Below are 19,673 nucleotides of genomic sequence, written 5' to 3'. Positions count from 1 at the left end.
ACCCTGACAGCCTGCGGTAACCTTTGGTTTTCTGCAGGACTCCTGGCTCCTTCAGGAAGTGGCAAAAGGTTTAGGATTTCCTTTCCAACTATTCAGGACTCACTGCTCCAGCCCCAGGCTGCCTGCAGAGCCACAGGTCCTCCACAGGTACCGCACAGAGCGAGTGCTTTGCAGGTATTACTGCACTCACCCCCCCAGACTCATGCAGTAGGAGACTGATGGTGCTTCATTTTCCAGGACCAGGCTAAGTACCTAATACAGCACACCCAGATTGTGAGATTTAAGGCACCTAGACCTAGAGGAGTTTTGGAACAACGGTAATTTTTACCATGTTTTGCACATTCAGAGCACAGCTCTAAGTGTAATGAGGAATGTTCAACACTTGCCACTCTAAGAGCACCCCAGGAATGAGGGCATTATCCAAACTATCTGTGCAGAATAAATAAAAAATCTTTTGGTGGAAAAAAACAGCAAGCACTGCCATCCCACCACGCATAAAGGAGCTGAGTTACAGTTGCACAAGCAGTCATGTTGTTGGCATTTCCTGACACTTCAGTGCTCGGCTGCAATGCCAGTGGAGGATTTTCTCCGTGGTATCACTAGCACTGAGTTCTGCTGCACTCACGCCCAGACCTGTGACAAGCCAGCGGCAGCAGGCAGTGACCGCGGGGCTGAGCACAGCAGCGTGGGTGCTCGGAGTGTGCTCCAGGTCAGCCAGAGGCAGTGGGAATGTGTCCTTGCAGCAGCTTTGCTGGTGCTACCCTGCTCAGTCACATTCCCTCTGCAGCTTAGAATCACAGAATCGTTATTGCCACCATGCTGTAGCCGAGCCAACCTCAGGGTCATTAAGGCTGGAAACGGCCTCTGGTGACCTCACCATTACATCGAGTGATTTATGCACCAACTGATACATAGGGTGGGAGCGCTCGATGTGTGACACCGACACAGTCAGCTGGGTTTTTGGTACCTGCCATGGGAATGCAGTGGAACAGCACTCAGGAGACCAGAAATAGTCACTGGGCTGTTTCAGAGGCCAGTGTTCTCTTTGTCCGTGCAAACTTTTCTGCCCACTGCCACGTACAGGCTCTGTGCTTCCCGTTCACCTCTATGAATTCCTGTTCACCTCTATGAATTCCTGGGCTTCCTGCTGAAAACCCACACAGGCCTGTGAGGATTTGTTTTCCTTTGCAGCACAGTGCATGCCAATGCAAAGCTAAGGCCTTTTATAAATGCAGATCAGCTCTGCTATCTCTTATGCTTTGGCCGGACATACAGGTAATCCCTTCGGATAAGCTTGGAAGAGTAATGCAAACCTCATGGTAAACCCACAGATCCACTTTAACAGGACAGTGGGCCAGGAGGAACCTCTGTAAAGCTTTCCAATGTCACAGGGTGATTCTGCCTGTATTTGGACAGCCCAACAGCCCACACGTGGGTGGCTCCCAGGGAACCCAGAGCAGGGGGTACCCGTGTGCCCAGCACAATGGGCGCAGCCGAGATTCCGGCCCAGTTCCAGGGACAAGGGATGGGAAGCGGCGAGGCGAGGCACGGTCTCGCCGACAGCGCCTTCCTGCGTGGGGCTTTCCTTTATGAATTATTTTTGCCTTCCCCTCTCCCCCAGGTTGCCAGAAGGAGCCAATTGTCTGCGCGGATCCCGGCGGGGCCGGTGCCGGGAGCCGCGCGCGGGTCGCGAGGCGCGGCGCGGGGGGCGGGAGGGGCGGCGCGGGGGGCGGGCGCGGGGCGGCGCGAGGCGCGGGCGGCGCGGGGGACGCGGGCGGGAGGCGGCGGCGGCGGCGGCGGCGGCGGTGGGGTCGGCGATGGCTTTCGAAGCGCTGGCGGAGGCGGCGGAGCGATGGTGCGCCCGCACGCCCTTCCAGCTCATCGCCGCCGAGGAGACGGAGCGGCGCATGGACTTCTACGCCGAGCCCGGCGTCTCCTTCTACGTGCTGTGCCCGGAGGCCGCCTGCGGCGACAATTTCGTGAGTGCCCCGTGAGGGGATCGGGGGTCACGGGCGTGCGGGGCACCCCCCGCGCGTCTGTGGGGCCGCGCGGGGAGCCCTCGCGCCGCTCCGGGACGCTCCGTCCGTGCGGATCCCTGGAGCCCGGCGGGAGCACCCGAGGGGGAGCGCCGGGGGGGGCGGAGGACGGGGCCGTGCCCGGGAGGGAGGGATGCGGTGATGGAGGGCGGCGGGGCCGGGGGGATCCTCCCACAATCTGCAAAATGGAGTCCGCTGCCGGTGGGGGGCGGCCCCGCGGGCAGGGACACCCCCCCAACCCCCCCGTTCCCCATCACCCGACCCGGGGTGGCTGCGGGCTCCGGGCGGGCGGGGAGGAGCGGTGCGGTGCCCCCAGCCCGCCCCGCGGGGGTTGCAGCTGCCGCTTTCCCCCGCGGCCCCTCCATCCTCCCGGGGTGCCGGGGCTGGGGCACGGCGGGGGGACGGGAGGACTGGCAGGGCTGTCACGGCAAATGGAGAATGGGCAGGAATAAAATGGAGTCAGGATGACAGGAGGGCCGCGCCCCCCCTCCCGCCCGCCGGGCCCGCCGCGGGATCCGTGCAGGTGCCGGCCGGGCGCCCCCGCCCCGCCGCCTCTCGCGGAGTTCAGCGCCGAGTTTGTGCTGAAAAGGCTCCGGCACCACAAGCCCTGTCTTTGGGAAGGGTCGGAGGGTGCTTTTCCCGTCGGCAGACCCTCCCGGTGGTGAGCAGAAGTGCAGGAAGAGTCACGGAAAAGCGGCGCCTCGCCACGGGGTTTGTAAGCTGCCAAGTGCCAGTTAACTTCAGTGAAAGGATTTTGGTTTGCTTATTTTAACAAAACAGGTCCTAGCACCATTATTGTAGGAATCTTGTAGGTTCTTTCATTCACGAAGCAAGTTTCATCCCTCCACTTGCTTGACAAATGTTCGCTAATTCCCTTTCCAACAGGTAAGTGGGGAGTGAGCCCATTTGACAGATGGGTCCGTGGAAACAAAGAGCAGTGGAGTGACTTCTCCAGGAGCACAGATCCCAGCGAGCAGGACATTTATTTATTTATTGTGTAGAGTCGATGGTCACACTGAATTATGAAAGAAGATGTCTGGAGTTTAGTTATGCATCTGTCCAGGGATTCGTGAGACGTTCAGATGTAGCAGTGGGGTATCTCAGGATGTGGATTCTCTGAGTCCTCTGTGGGAATAGCTCTGTGCATCTGTCGTCCCAGCACCTCTGAGCCTGTCAGACCCCAGTGCTCATTGCTCTCTGGAGATGCCTGTACCCAGAAGGGGCCATGCCTGCTGCACTCCTAAACAGGAATACATATGAATCCAGTGCAGCACTAGGCTAAAACTAAGGTTGAACATTAATTATATTGGAAATGGCAAAGAAAGTCCATTTATTTTTCTTCGACATGTATTGTTTCTTGATATGCTGCTCAATAATTGAGTGAACTCTTTCATACAAAGTCTAGTCAACTTCAAAAAAAAATCTTAGGCAGCTTCAGACCCTATTCCAATGCTGTCCTTTTTTTTTTTTGTGTTTGAAATCACATTTTCCCTTTGTTTTTTTTGAAAATATTTTCATTCCAGGGTTGGTGTGGGAAGAGCTCCCTGCCCAGAGTCACCACTAGTAAAATGGAGCAAAGGGCCAACTCCTGTCAAATCTGGAACATAAGCAGTGGAAAACTAGAAGTGATGTTTTCTTCTGTCTTTTCTAGCCTTATTAGTTGAGGCACTTTTTGTAATGCTAATACTTTTAAGACAGGCAGATAGGTGTCATTCTTAATTCGTTTTCTTTAAAGAGATGGTGGTTCTTTAATATGATTAAGACCCACTAATGATTAGATTTTCCAGCATCCTGTTTCCTTCTCCTAGTGCACTATGGGACTTAATTTCTTCTCCCAGCTTGATTATCTTGGTTTTTTGCAGTCACTTTCCTTTTCTTTAATGTTCCAGATTATAACTTTGCTTTCTGTGTGCAACCACAGGCTAAAGTTTATTTAAAGGAGACTTAATACAAGCCGAGGGACTGATTACCATTTGCACTTTAAAGCCTTGTTGCATGGCTCCTTTAACACAGTGCGGAGTGTGAAAGTGAGTAAATATAAACAGAATTCACAGTGACACACTTCACAGCCTTCTTGTACCCTGTGCTTCTTATAAAGGAGCCTCACATTTAATAAGCATCTGATGCCTGGTATTCTTGTTCTTTCTTTACGTCGTCATCTCATAATGATGCAACTTAAAAAGCTATGTAGGAGGTGCCAGAGAATTCCATGATAACCCACTTGTAAGGAGGAAATGATGAGCATGATGAACTTAAAAGGAAAGAGGAGAGGAGAAAAATTTGGATAGATTGCCAAGATGCAGTCTGGGGGAGAAAAACACTGAATTTTGTCTAACATCAGAGATCCCACATCATATCAATTTGCTAGTTTTCATTTCCTGAAAAGATATCTTTAGGCTAGGCTTTTAACATGCTAGAGATACAGGAGACCCATGTAGATGCTTGTTGGCATTTTCAGTACCACCTGGACACTGAAACTCCAAATCAGCATTTTAGATAGCTGAACAATGTACTTACTATTCAGCTCCTGATGATCCTGAGGTTCTTGAGAAATTAATTTGACTTGTATAGCCATAATCAAGGAGAAAGAGGTTGTGATGCTATTCTTTACAGTCTGTCTTTTGTTTTGTCACCATGTTATTACTGGTATTCAAAGTAACTAAATAAAATAAATAAAAATATGATGCCATCTTGCTGCAAGATTTCCTGAAAATATTTCAGAACAGAGTCAGCAGGTCTGAATATTTCATGCAAGCCAAATTATCCCCATAAATAAAAAGTTTTGCTGTCATGCACAACAAGTGGGCTGCTTAGAAAAAGGTGGGCCAGGCAAGTGATTCTGTCATCCAGCTAGACTGAGTCATCTAAACGTGTGAGGGAAAGCAAACCCCTCCAGATACAGCCCTATTGATTTCCTCAGCTATGTGTGGATGCTGAACTAAATAATTCAACCATGATCTTAGGTGGAAATTAGCAGCTGTGTGCTTTTGTAGGGACACAAAGCAACAGTGAGCAAAACAGGGCAAGCTTGGAAGACAAATACTCTGATGATGGAGTTAATATTTTTTAATTGCACAGCCACAACCAAGCACTGTGCTCCACCAGTTTGCCAGCACCCATCTTCTCCCACTGCAGAGAGATCCTCAGGCATTGGGTTTTCCAGGAAAAGCATGTCCGTTTATGCAGCCTTACTGAACTTTCTAAGCAGGAGCTGAATCCTGAAATTGCATTTGTTTTTATTTTGAAAGGCTGAAATTCCTTTTGCAGGTTCCTCTGGAGATGGGTGAGTCAGTGCCGAGAGGGTTCCTGTGCTGCCTGGGTGCAGCACTGAACCACCACAGAGAGCTGTAGATGCAGCTGAACCTACAGACATCACAGCCCTGCTCTTTATTATGGTTGAGGTTTTTGAGGGAGAAGATTAAATCAGCCCATTTCCGAATGAGATGTGCGCACTAATGGCACATGAAACTTTTCATAATGCATTTGTTGCTACAGTCAACATTTTAAATCCTCTGCAGATGGGTAGATTTTTGTAATTGTTACTTGCTAATTGTCCTATGATGCTATGCAAAAAAATCTCCTCAAAAACTCAGTGATCAGGTTATTCTCTTAGGTTTTCCTCTTGTGTTAGGTCATCTTCCTCTGCCTACTGCTGATGAATTCACACTGGTGTCTAAAATGTGGTGCAGCTTGAAAAGAGATTGTAAAAACACAATTGGACAACACGGGGTTAACTTGCCCTGGGGAACGAACCAGCAATGATTTATTAAAGGGCAGGGCCTCATTTTCATTTATGTGGAAGCTCCTGTGTATAGCTCTGGTAGTCAAAAGAAGCCACAATTTAAACAAGAATGAGGATCTCAGCAGTCATAATTGTTTTATATATATAAACAATTGCAACAGGTTTGGCATGAGCCAGGAATTGCCAAGCTGCAACATTCAGCTCTGATGTTTAGGAGTAACTAAATAGTTATTGCTAACCCCAAGTATGAAGCAATCAGGGGCCAGACCTCCAAAAACTTCTCCAGAGGCTGTTTTTAAAATGTGATTTGGAAGCGTTCATTTGGTATTTTGAAGAGGGCTCATTTCGGTTCACTTCATGTACGTTCTGCTTTTTTAGGCCATAGGAATCACAAAATGCAGATTTTTTTTCTGCTTTTTTTTGTTGTAAACAGAAACCGAGATTTAGTTGTATATTTATAGGATTACAAGGCCCATGACTCTTAAGATGGCATGAAGCATCATGAGACTTGTGGTATGTGTGTTTGGGAGTTGGCAAGACTGTAAAGAACTTATTTTTATTGCCAGAATGGTTAAGACATGACTCTGGTTATATGGAAAGAGCAGAACCTACTCGGTAATGCAGGGCTCTTTTCATAACAAAACATTTCACTGTGTTTATGCTTGTAAAGTGCAACAAGCAGCAAAGAAAATGTAGGTCAAGTGAGGTTCATAGCAAAGCAGTTACAGGTTTTATCTTAAAGGTGCAGTTTAGGTGATGTCAAGTACTGTTTTCTTTTGTTAAGTGCAAAACTGCATCCCTGGCAGGTACTCACTGCTGAAGAGGAAGGCAATATGCAAGTCTTATGCTAGGGATTGAAACATCTGTCGTTTTGAGTCTTTCCCTGAATGTTAGTTAAGCTTTGGAGAGATCCTCCTCTTCCTTGTTTAAGCATAACCTGCTGTTTATAGCAAGTAAAAAGGCACTCTGGGGAAAAGAGCTGCTGTGCAAAAAGAGAGGTACAAGAGTCTCAAACCAATTTGGCAGTATTGCACTTCTCTGTGTGGCAGGCTGCCTAAGACAGTCCCATGCACCAAGTTTTCAAACAGAAGGTGTTTAAGATGATACATTAGCTTGTGCCCTTGGGCACAGGAAGCATTGTTGTCTGGGTGCTCCCTCCATTGCTTGCCAGCTCTGTTTCAAACAACCTCCCAGCAGCAGAATAAACATCAGTTTTGAGAGAGGCTTTGCGTGTAAGGCTGGGGAACCAGCATCTCCACAGCAGGAAGGTCTCAAGTGTGTTTAAATGTGCCTGCCTGGGAAGAGAAGATTGTGTTCCAGGAGGAGTAAATCTCAAAACAGGGTGGGAGGCTCAAAGTGTCAGGATGCTGTGAGTGCCCAAACATCTCTCCTTGGCTCCGTGTCTAGCCTGCAGGCAGATTTTGCGTCTTTTCTTCTGCATCGTTGAGAGAATTACACATCAAATTCCACCTCCAGGGTCGCATCATATTTGCACTAATGCCAGAAGACAAAGAGATGCTTTAGCTCTTCCTGAGGGCTTCACTGCAGCAGATGATGCAGAAAAAGAGAAAACCCAACATGACTTCCAGGTCTGAGCAGGGCTGATGTTGAACAAAAGCACCTTTATAGGTAAAATGTTGTGCGCCAAGTGCGTGTACACTTCACGGCTGGTGCGTGTACTCTTCATGGCTGGTGCAACCATTTCTGCTTCTGGATCGATTTCCCTGTTTTCTGATGCATCACGTTAATAAGATCCAGGTTTCCCCTCAGAAACATGGCTTCTGAAAGAGCCTGCAATGCCTGTCCCCAAGGCGGGTCTGAACTGCAGGAGGGTCAGTGTATTTTGGCAGATGTTTACAACATGTCACCTTATAAAATCACATGGAAAGGTTGGCGTGAATTCCTGTTAATGCCTTTCCTTTCTTGTGTTGCTGTTGGCTTTCAGCATGTGTGGAGCGAAAGTGAGGACTGCTTACCTTTCCTGCAGCTTGCACAGGACTACATCTCCTCCTGTGGGAAAAAGACGCTCCATGAAATATTGGAAAAAGTCTTCAAATCCTTCAGACCTGTAAGTGCTTTTTTTCCCTTCTAAACATTGACAGTTAGCTGTGACTTTTAATAGGACAGCACTGGATAGAGCAAGCTGGTTTTTCTTCTCCAGAGATTTACTTCTCCAGTTAGCTGCATGGGTACAGGAGTGTTAGCACATAAGCTAGCATCAGGCAATTGGAAATTGTTTCTTGGAAGTCAGCTGCCTTTTTATTTCCATCTCTGTGCTTGAGAGGATGAGATTCCTGTGTGGGATGGCAGGCCAACTGATGTGTCAGCTAGTGGCAGCAGGCAGGGGCTTGCATCCTGCTGATACAGCTCTGACTCCAAGGAACGGGATACGAGTCAGCGCCACGGGACTTTGTGGCACAGTTGTTTCCTGGCACTGGAATTGGAGAGTTTTGCAAGGATATGAACAGCAAGAGTAAACCTCTGGGAAACTGGAAGTGCGGTCTCTCCTCAGGGTGGTTTATTTTATGATTGGGGTTTTTTTCCCCCAAGTGATGCAGATTTTGCTATTAGGATGGTTGCCACTTGGTATTTGCACACACTGGTGTGGTCACTGCTTGAGAAGAAGTTGGAAGAGAAGCTGGGTTTTGTGGGGAGGGGGCCTGTATTTTCCTGTTTTGCTGCTACTCAGCTTTCTCCATCCTTGTTTAACGCTAAGATTTGTGCCAAAGCCAGGATTTCATCAGGGTGAGGTGTCTTAGGCTGGCCATTGTCCTTCATTTCTGGCAAATACTCCTTTTGCATGTTTAGGGCTGGCTAAGGGCTTGGTGCAAAGCAGGGGAAGGTTTGTAGCCAGAGCCATTCTCCTGTCACGTTCATAAGAAAGTTCACCAATAGATGTTTTTATACTCAACTTTCCCCTCCTGTCTTTTTCTGGCTGACTAGTTGAGAAGACTGGAAATGTATCCCAAGTATTTAGTGTGAAAGGGAGGGCCTGGAGCACCGATACGAAAACACTGGCCCTCCCTGTGTTACACCCTTGCACAGATCACCACAGCTGGTCGACATAAAAGAGCATCGTTCTAAAGAATCCTTTGAGAGGCTAGAAATAAATAGAACAGATGCACACTTTTCTTAGAAAGGACTGGAAATCTGATCTGTCACTACAGCTGCTTGTAATTGTGAAAACATGCAAAAAATATAATTATGCTTTCCGGAACAATATTGGGCTCTGAGATCTTCATAGCTGTCCTCTCCTGCTCAGGGAAGCTGTGCCTTTGATGAGGAACTTCATTGGTTTAACTAAGGAGGACTTAAAAAAGACTTAATTAAATTGGTACAGATTACTTATTTCACTTAAACCACATTTATTCCAGCATAATTTAAGTTACTGAGAAATTGACTTCAGTCAAAGCAAGTTGAGCTACTCTTCAGAATAAAAAGGTTGAAAGCAAGGGGAACCATTATGCTCATGTATCCTGAGCCCTTCATTAATACATCACATTTCACCTCATGATTCCCACAGCTGACCATATAAAATGAGGTTGAACTAGAATGTGTCCTTTCCAAAGACACTGACTCTTGATGCAGTCTTCAGGTGACTTAAAGGATACAACACTGCTGGGCACTTTTTCTTCTCATGGCTAGTTATGGTGCTCTGAATAACTCTTTTGTTTACAATCTGCATTTTTCTAGTTTTGCTTCCTAGCTGTTGAATTTCATTTTGCTTTTGTTTGCACAAAAATGGTGTCCTCGGTTGCCAGAAACCTCTTTCAGACTGTAATCAAGTACCTCTTCATTTTCTCGTGGTTGTACCACAGATATTCAGTTTCTCAGATTCTCCTTTCACCCAGTATTGAGAGATTTGCATCAGCATAAGAGTTTATCATTTGAGGCATGGCTGTGTGTAGACAAGTCTAATTAAGGAGTGTATTGACATTTTTTCCTAATAGTAGCTATTAAAAATAGCACATACATGGGAGGAAAGATTTTAAAAATTGAATGGTATTACAGTAGATGTATGGAAAGATCTACTTTGCACCCTCAGGCCTTTCCCAGAATAAAACCTATTTTCTTTGAGATTGGGAAATTATTTCCTTGGCATCACTTCATCGTTTCTCCTGTCCTTTCTGAACTGGACCCATTTTACTAATGAGACCACCTTGCTGTCAGCTTCAAGGCAACAGTGCATTTGCAAGGCATTTCTTCTCTATCCCAGCAAATCAGCTGACAGAGACCAGTCTGGCAAACTCCAGTTCAGGAAGAAACTGCAACTGAAGGTCATACTGGGCTTTTCTGAAGTATGTGGTGGCTCTGGCTCTCAGTCTGGGACACTGGGGACCAGGTTTTTAGCAGGTTCTTGCTAAGCACTGTAAAGCACCTTCTGAAAGTCTTCTTCATTTTGGTATTCCCAGTAGACATCTGTGATTATTAGACAGTTCTGAAATTCTTTGCTGGGGTCCTTTGAAGGGGAATATTTAGAAGAAAACAGTGGCAGTGCATCTGCAGCTTTTCATGCCGTTTTGCACAGCATGAGCATCTGCCTTCCCATTACTGAGGGCTCCAAAAACAACTTTTTCCAGTAACTCAGCTCAGCCCTGCTCTGCACGTTCATGATAACAACCCAGCTGTGTCTCCATGAGCTTGCCCTGGGGCTGTGGAGTGGGAAAGGCACTGGCTCCTCATGCTGCTGGGCCCTGTGTTTTGGAGACAGCGAGAATATGAATGCCCAGCAGTTGGCATCTCTCTCAGTGAGAGACAGAGAATTCCCTCTGCTCACCAGTCTTCCCTGGGCACAGAGGGCAGTGAGGGTGGTGTAGGTCTGCTCACTGTCCCTCGCTGCCCCTCACTGCTCTCAGGCATCTCTCCCTAATGTTTTATGTGCCTAAACACAGTGCCAAGCAGGATATTTAATTAGATGAGGCTTTTAAAAAGTGCTGGCTTGCCTGCAACAACTATCCACACCTCTCAAGGTGTTTCTTTACTGAAGGTGATGAGGGGCATGCTCTCTCTACCCATTACTGCCTTCCTGGGTCGGTTTCCACAAGACTTTGTGATTTGTCTTATTATCCACTTCTTCAGGGAGCATCCAGAAGTTCCAGACACCACAAAGGTACATGATATCAACAAATAGCACTGGGCTCAAATACTGTTATTTGCCTCAGAGCATCCCATCTCCTTCTGTGTTTTGGTCTCTCTGGTGTCAGAGGTGCCATGATCCGGTGCTAGGAGGTGCCCATGCTGGTGCTTTCAAGCATATCTGTCTGGAGACGTCCTTCCCACAGGGATTCAACAGAACTGGTTATCTCTAGTGTAGCATCACATGGACTGCTAAAGTTCAGTCTTGTACATGGTTGATTTTTCAGTGTGCTTGTGTGTCAGCTTTTGATAGGAGATGGTGTCACTCTGCTTCTGTGAGTTAGTAACTGTGAGGTTATTTGTAAAATCAGGGCACTTTGAAAGGGTTAAGGAAGACAAATATAAGAAATGCCTGAAGGACATCACACCAACTGGCAAAGTTTGCAGGAAACCAAGGCATGAGTCATACAATTCAGCAGCAGATTCCAGGGGTCCTACATTGAGCTCATCTTCAGCCTGGAAAGCCTACATCTGAAGTGGGTAGTCTGCAGTATAAAAGCCATTTGTTCCATGTGCACTGTATTCATGCATGTCCCATGACCTCTCCTTTACCTCCAGATGGGTAGTTTGGCCAGCAGAAATAAATAGCTGTCGTTCAGTCAATGCTGCTGGTTGTTACCCTCCCTTCTTCCCTCCTCACCATGCCCCTGACCTCCTCCTAAGTTATGCATCCCTGCCTGGCAGTTTTGGTTCCCCTTGGCTTTTCTGCTGATGAATCAGCTCTCTCTTTTTACAACACTTTTCTATTTTATGTCTTTTCTCCTTGTTTTCCTCTGCAGTTAAGTCCTTTCAAGTCTGCTGCATATCTGATACTTCAAAATACGTAGCAGCTATGGACTAGAAGCAGAAACTAGTGTGTGGGAAAGAAGATAAGGGAGTCAATCTAGGATCAGCCCAGGCCATCTTTATCATCTTACTTTGTCCTTACCTTTTGTATACCCTCCTTCTGTCTTGTCCCAATGTTTGTAGAGCTCCCTGCGCTTTGGACCCTGATTCTCCCTTCGTGTGTTGAAGGTGTGGGCTGATTTGTCACTGCAGTCCAGAGAGCAGTAAGGGGTTAACAGCAGTGAGGGGCCACCATAATCCTGTGGGAAACAGCAGGATATGACACCTAAAAGCAAGACTTGCATGGCTGAGGTCCTTGGTGGCTTGGAGGGTTATAAAATATCTGCGAGAGAATAAAACTGCATCTCCCTTGGAGAAGAATCCCATCCCATCCCACCCCACCCCCATTCTTCCTCTGTAAAACCACTAAAGCCTACAGCATCACTCTGATTTACACTGCTCCCTCTGATTTACACCTCCGGGGAAAGAGGAGCTGGATTTCCTGATGGCAAAGAGAGAGGGGATGTGTGAAAAGCAGGATGTGCTCCCCATCCTTTGGCATTGTGCGTATGTTTGGAGTTCTTGTGGTGCACATTGTCTTTTCCATGCTAATTTTGCAGTATAGTATCCCATAAAATGAAGATTCATGTGACTCATTTCCTTGCAAATCAAAGAGGAATTATGACCAGAGGTGGGGAAAAAAAATGCAATCAAAACTCTTTCTGCCAGGTGATACAAACAGGAGTACAACACTCATATCTAATTGGAATATACCAGATTAGTTTATCAAAAATAATACTGGTGTATAAGAAGGTCTATAAAGAGTCCCTAATTCTACCTTTTGAAAATTGAGTATTTTAATTTTAGCTTCAACACAAAATAAAACCCCCACATCCTGAAAATGAACTCAGCAGTTCATGTTCAGTTAAGCATTTGATTTGAAAAATATGTATGCAAAAGGAAAAAATTAACTTTGTTCTGCTCAGAAAACAAATTTCCATTTGGGGTCTCAGTAAGTATTTTTAAAATGCGAACGAGGGGATTTAGTCAGCAAATTCTCATTCCATTTCCCTGCCAAAGAAAGCCTGTAACAAAAATCTGATTTTCTCCCAGTGACAGTGAGGAATACAAGCTTCATTGCACCCAGAAGCTAATTCTATGCCTTTTATTTATGTCCACTGAATAATTTTGAATGTCGATCACAGACTGAATTAGTTTAAGTCCCTGAAAATCTGCCTCATTGCAGCCTTCTCATTTCCATGCTCTCACCTAAAGAGTGTCACCCTCTTCACGATTTTTCTGAGCTTTGCCTCTTTCAAGAGCTAACAGCTGCATCACCAAAGAGGGTGTTACATGCATCTGTGCTGCTCTTCCAGCCCTGGCAAGCTAAATACATGGTATTCTCAGTAATGCCAGGCCTATGATTTTGCTTTGTGGCTATTAATAGCTGTTAGTGGAGGAATCTGAGATTTCCACAACAGATGCATTGTTTTGATTGTAATTTGGCTCATCTGTCTTCCTGACTTCTGTTGGTGTGGCAACCTTTTGGGGGAGAGGGGAGAAGTTCAAACATGGCTGTTTGCTCTTCTTCCTCTACCGAAGAGGTGACATTGCAGTGGTTGGAGCCATCAGGTGGAGGCATCCAAACATTATCCAAGCAAGATGGACTGGCAATTGCTTGCAAGCCCAAATATAATTTGCAGAAGTCTAAAGGGACAGCATTTCAGTGGAATACACAGTAATTCTTACTGCAAGGGCTTCACACAGCAGGCAAGACTTTATCTGGTGTGGTGTAGTGAAGGCTTCAAGAAGAGCATTTGACATGACGGGTCCTTTGGGCTTTAGGGGACTCCTTGCCTATTCCACACTAGGCAGTCCTTCATGAGGATGTTTTCTTCTTTGCTTTTATAGGGCTGATGAAAAACAAGCTTAAACCAAGACAACTACTGCTACAGTATTATGGTTCTTTCTGAAGTTAAACCACTGCCAAGTCTAAACACTCAACAATTCATAATGTGACCTCAGGGAAGAATGTGAAGCTTTTTGCAAGTGCTTTGTTTTTGTTTTATTTATCTTCCGGTCTCTGAGCGCTTAATTTGGTGTGAGGATGCATTTTCAAATCTTTCTTTATCCCAGGAGAGAAAGAAAAAGAGTCAAGATCATTATGCAGTATTGTTATTCCGGGGTTTGAGGTTTTTAAGAAGTGCACGTAGGATTTGTGTGAAGATTTGCAGCAAAGCTGCACAAGTGGGTAATTCACTGTTACACAGTATTTTCTCTTCTTTGTAGTTACTTGGGCTTCCAGATGTTGATGATGATGCATTTGAAGAATATAACGCAGATGTGGAAGAAGAGGAGCCAGAAGCCGATCACCAACAGATGGGTGTCAGTCAGCAGTGATTTTCTGAGAAGCTATAAAAAAATTCGGAAGCCTTTGGTACCAGGTGGGGTCAGGTGGTCCCACGTTAGCCTGTTTGAATTAGCACATCACAAGGGGATATCTGGCTGCCAAGATAAAAGTTTTACAAAAAAAAGGTTTTAAAAAAAATAATAATAATCCATGATGAGCTTTGCTAAGAAGTGACCTGAATTTTGCTCCTGCTTCAGTGGGTTTTCTATGGAATTGTCTTGGTAGCATTCTGCCGTTATCAGTCTAGAAGTAGTTTTGTCGCTGACTTGTCTCTTCGATTTGTGTTCGAGAGTAGTGTTTGCTGACATGAATGTAGAGTACTGAGAATGTAGGAGGCGTGTGGGGAGAGTCCTCACCCGTGACCTTTCCAAGGAAACCAGCGCAGAGAGCAAACACCACCTGCGCTTTTCTTTTTAGTTCAACAGCTATAGGTTTTTGACAAAGTACCAAACGTGGAGAGACTTCTCCTGAAAAACAATAGTTTAGTAATGGTGTGCTGCAGAAGTGCATATGAAGGCTTAACAATAATAATAGGACGTAGGAAATCCAGGGGGTGTCAGACGTATTGATGTGATTTCACTGAGACCTGAGTTTCCAAGTGCTGAATTAATACCTGGGAATAACTGGCACCAGCAGCACACATTGTAACCAGCCCTTCCACACCATGTGATCCAAAGGCAAGTGCTGCTTTCCTTCAAATCAAGTAAAAAATAGCTGTCGCCTGTCCCACTTCTGCATGACAACTAACTTTAAGCTTTGCTGGTTTTGATACACTGCCAAATTATTACTCAAACCTTGTGGCATTGTGCATTAGAGTCATGGAATCATAGAATATGCTGAAATGGAAGAGACCCATCAGAATCCTCGAGTCCAACTCTTGGCCCTGCACAGGGCAGCCTAAGAGTCAAACCATGTGCCTGAGACTGTTGTCCAAATGCTTCTTGAACTCTGTCAGGTTTGTGCGTGACCACTTCTTTGGGGAGCCTGTTCAGGTGCCCAGCCACCCTCTGGGTGTGGAACCTTTCCTGATAACCAACCTGAACCTCCCCTGACAGCTTCAGGCCATTCTCTTGGGTCCTGTCACTGGTCATGAGAGTGGAGAGACGTGTAGCTTCCCCTCCTCTTCCCCTGCTGAGGATGCTGAAGACCACAATGAGGTCTCCCCTCAGTCTCCTCCACGCTGAACAAACCAAGTGACCTCAGCCAATCCTCACCAGGCTTCCCTTCCAGACCCTTCACCATCCTTTCTGCCCTCCTCTGGACACTCTCTAATAGTTAAATGTCCTCTTTACATTGTGGCTCCCAAAACTGCTCCCAGCACTTAAGGTGAGGCTGCCCCAGTGCAGAGCAGAGCAGAGCAGGACAGTCCCCTCCCTTGCCTGGGTGGCAGTGCTGTCCCTGATGCCTCCCAGGACACGCTTGGCCCTCCTGGCTGCCAGGGCACTGCTGACTCACATTCAGCTTGCCATCAACGAGGACCCCAGGTCCCTTTCTACAGCACTGCTCCTCATCCTCTCATTCCCTGGTCTTTACACTCAGCCAGGGTTGTCCTGTCCCAGGTGCAGAACCACGCACTTGCCCCTGTAAACTTTACACAATTGGTGATTGCCCATCTCTCTCTGCCCTCTAGAGAGTTGACAGCTCCTCCCAATTTAGTGTCATCATCAAACTTACTTAGTATTCCTTCAAGTCCTGTGTCCTGGTTGTTAATGAGATGTTGAAGCTCACAGGGCCAAGGATGGAGCCTTACGGAACCCCACTGGTGACAGATCACCAGTCTGATGTCACCCTGTTCACTGTAACCCTTTGTGCCCAGCCTATGAACCAGTTACTGACCCATCCCATGACATGTTTATCCAGCTGTGTGCTGGACATTTTGCTCAGAAGGATACTTTTGATACAGTATCAAAAGTTTTACTGAACTCCAAATATATGGCATCAACTTGCTTCCCTTGATCAGCCAGATGGATTACCTTGTCATAAAAAGAAGTCAGGTTTGACAAGCAGGACTTTGCCTTCATGAAGCCATGCTGGCTGTCACCAGTACTCCAGGTGTTTTTATATATCTTCCAGAATAATGTTTTCCATGATTTTACTGGGCACTGAAGTGAGACTGATAGGCCTGTCGTTTCCAGAATCTTCCTTGAACGCAACTTGAATGCAACTTAACACTGAAGCCATAAGGGTATCAACCAGCACCTGGCTCTTAAAATTCTGCCAGACCTCTTCCTGGGCCTTTGAGCAAGTCTGGGCATGTACACCTTATTGGAGGGGAGCTAAAATACTGCTTCAGCTGATAGAAAATCTAGTGAGGTTTTACTTATCTGGGGACTTGCTCCCCAAGGGATTTGGTGAGGCTCTTAGTATGAAGGGTATGAAGGAGAAGATGACCCCTCATACTTTTTACCTGTTTTACGTAGTTCCAAGTAACTTGGATGAGTGCCAGACTGTGAAGATGCAGGGTCTCTTTATTTACTTGCCTTTTGTACCGAAAATATAAGAAGCAAAGGTAATTCTGTTGTAATACAGCTGTTTTCCACAATCAAGAACGATGTTTCTAAATTTACTCCTTTTTTTCCAGTTTTTTAAAAATTGTAAAATGAAGGTCACATGCTTCAAAAGCCCTTTTATACAGAATTAGCTTTATAAAAACAAAGAGTGAGCAAAAAGAAAATGCTTGGACAATTCCTATAAATAACTCGCATCATTTTGAAAACCCTGTTGTTAATGATGTTTCCTTTTCAATAGATTTTTTAAAGACTCTTTTTCTAGGGTTACTAAAGAGAGCAAGTTTTCTTGATGGTTTACATTTATGATGGTTTGAGAGATGCATAGCACATGATTTTTCTGTCGGAGGCAAAGATCTTCCATAACTGGGATGATGTGTGTTCCCGGAGTCTGCAAAGAAGTGTCTGCAACACTGTAAAAGTCAGAGTCTGAGAATATAAAAAAAAAATGTGGAAGAAAACCAGAGCTTAATGCAACTTTGTACATTCTTTCAGCATGCAGGCATAGACATGGTAGTTGCAGCACCTTTTCTATGGACTAGTGATGTGAGAACTGTGGCAGTTCACTGTATAGCACTGTATAGCAGCAATAGGCTTTTTGCTTACTGAAATAAAGTGTAAGACCAGTGGTTTCCACCCCTGCTTTAAGCCCCTAAATTTTTCTTTCTTCTCCAGCTAGGACAGATGCTACAACCTTAAACAGAGCCTTCCATTGGAAGAACCACTCTCTTCATAGCATCCAACCCTTGGGTTGTGGCTCACACAAGTAGATCTTACGGGGCTGACTTTCCTCTGCTCTACTGTAGTGCAAGCAAGCAATTTACAGTTGTGCAAGCTGGAGGCAAAGTCCTGCTGTTCAGGTTTGCTGGGCACTTCACCCATTTGTTTGAGGAGCAGGTGGCTGGCACCAATGTGCAGGTGCAGGCACCCTACTCACACCTGCACAGTGAGCTGTGCTGAGAGCCTGGCCTGACTGGGACACAGCCGTCTGCCTTTTACAGACAGGCAGGCTTCCAGCTGGATTGGTCCCACAACCTGGCTCAGCGTGTGGCTGCACAGAGTGCTGGCACAGCAGAGAGGGGAGGGTGCAGGGTGGACATGGGTACTAGCTGAGGGCCTGCTGCTAAATGCGCCTTGCATGGTGTCAGGGGCCTGTGGCGGAGATGGGGACTGGCCTAAATGCTGTGAGGGATTCACTCCACAAGGCTCAGTGGGAACTGGGCACTGGTGGCAGCAGGATAGGCAGGAGTTCATGAAATGAGAAAAGACTAAGATCCAGTGCTTGTAATTGCATGCAGGTTGTAACATGTACTGCACTCTGCTACCTTTCCCTGCATATTGATTGAATTGTTAATGAGCAGTTGAGCATTAGTACAGTTACAAGCAAACAACGCTGTAAATTATGTAGATATGTTATTATTATTTTCTGTATTCACTAACTCACTTTTTCTTTGGAATGTCATGTGCCATTTGAGTGATTTCCACACAGACTGCAAGTGCTGGACAGCCAGCCCTTCTGCAGCGCTGTCCCCTGCAAAACTCCCGCTGAAGGCAGGGAGATTTTGTTCAGGCAGGACCTGCAGGACCAGGGGATGTGTGAGGAGGCTTGGCCCTGCAGAAAGCTGAGCACTCTCGTTTCCTCTCACTTCGCTAGGAGCCGAAGATGTTGAGCCCTGCTGCTGAACTGAAGCATGACCAGGCAGCACTGAGAATAAACTGGAATTTTATACACAGAAGATTTAATTTACATGTAATAAATGTGAATGAGCATTAATATAGAATGTATTATATCAAAAAATATTGATTCCTTACTTTGACCAAATACATTTCTGTATTACTGTGTTACTTTCCCATACTTGCCAAATGATGCAAGAGGTGTGGAGCTGGTTTGGTTGTACTACAAAATGTTTTTGTATTTCATTTGTATTTTATTTTTCCCTCCCTCCTACCACATATTGCCATTAGTAGCTGTTCAGTAAGTAATCAGGGGTAGCATGACCCTGTGACTAGGCTGCCAGACTGAGACATAAGATTTGCCAACACACGCATAAATGCTTGCAAGCCTGGGTACTCAGTGAGATATGGGTTTGTAGCTCTGCCATTACCTTGGCCTGAGCTTTAAGTGGGTCTCAGACTGAGAATTCAGGGCAGGGCTCCAGTTATGCATGCAGGCCTCTGGAAAATTTAACAGGTGCAGGATAACTCCTTTGAAAGTCCCACCTTAAGCCTTTTCTAAAAGGGACTGTTAGTATTATTTGTCCAGCAGTGTATATAGCACTTTAGGTCTGTGGGTGAACAGAGATACACATTATCATTGCCTATCCTCAGAGCAAACCGGTAATGAAAGGACACAGAAGGGTTTCCCTTTTCCCTCGGCCTTTCTCATAGGCATTTCATGCTCTAAGTAAATATAAATACAGCAGAGCAGGGCCTCCTGCAGAACTGGTGCTTCTGAATATGAGTTGCATGAATGCAGGAAGCAGAGTGCTGCTTGGGTGATGAGAAATATATGGGATTTCCATCTGCCAGATGGAAAGGCAGATTTCAGAACTGTGACAAGTGCAGGGGCAAGAGTGAGCAAAGCCCCTTCAGAGAGAGAGATGCTGATATTTGTGAGACAGCCAAAGCCATCCTGCCAAATATCTGCATATTGATGATCATTCATGATCATGCAGTTTATGAAAAAGCTCCTCTGGACACTACTGAGGCCTTGAGCTCAGTAGTGTTTTCCTGTTAGTGTCCTGCCTGATTAATGCATTGTGATGGTAGAGGGAGGAAGGGATAGAGAAAGCAAACTGAAAAGCCTATTCCTCTTCTCCAGCATTATGGTATTGTGTGAGTTGGTAGGAGCAGCAGTCAGGCTGCAGGAAGCTCCTTTTTTAGGTGTATAATATAATCTCTTTAAAAGGACTTGTTCATGAGAAGAAAAAAAATTGTGAGAGTGTTATCTCACAGAAATGAGGGGAAAAACTCACCCCAGAGCATGATGACCTGAACCATTACCAGACTTTAGCTCC

At 46.0% G+C, this 19,673-nt stretch overlaps 1 protein-coding gene across 6 annotated transcripts in view; it reads left to right on the top strand.

Moving 5' to 3' along the window:
- The first annotated feature begins 1,769 nt into the window (after positions 1–1,769).
- The window catches only part of MTURN (maturin, neural progenitor differentiation regulator homolog), a 69,439-nt gene continuing 51,535 nt past the window's right edge, over positions 1,770–19,673 (top strand). For 4 of the 6 annotated variants that reach the window (XM_071429484.1, XM_071429483.1, XM_071429481.1 and 1 more), the window contains exons 1-3: positions 1,770–1,979; positions 7,724–7,846; positions 14,029–14,183. In XM_071429484.1, coding sequence (XP_071285585.1) covers positions 1,818–1,979; positions 7,724–7,846; positions 14,029–14,139 — 396 coding nt within the window. In that variant the 5' untranslated portion in view covers positions 1,770–1,817 and the 3' untranslated portion in view covers positions 14,140–14,183. Of the gene's footprint in view, positions 1,980–7,723; positions 7,847–14,028; positions 18,499–19,673 lie in introns of those variants that run through there. The other 2 variants (XM_071429480.1, XM_071429479.1) reach the window with 2 other exon arrangements.

This window comes from Agelaius tricolor, unplaced genomic scaffold (assembly GCF_023055355.1).
Source record: "Agelaius tricolor isolate 1412-34295 unplaced genomic scaffold, bAgeTri1.0.p SCAF_6, whole genome shotgun sequence".
NCBI classification, from domain to species: Eukaryota; Metazoa; Chordata; class Aves; order Passeriformes; family Icteridae; genus Agelaius; species Agelaius tricolor.
The sequence above is the reverse complement of the archived record's forward strand: the minus strand, read 5'-3'. Positions and strand labels throughout refer to the sequence as shown.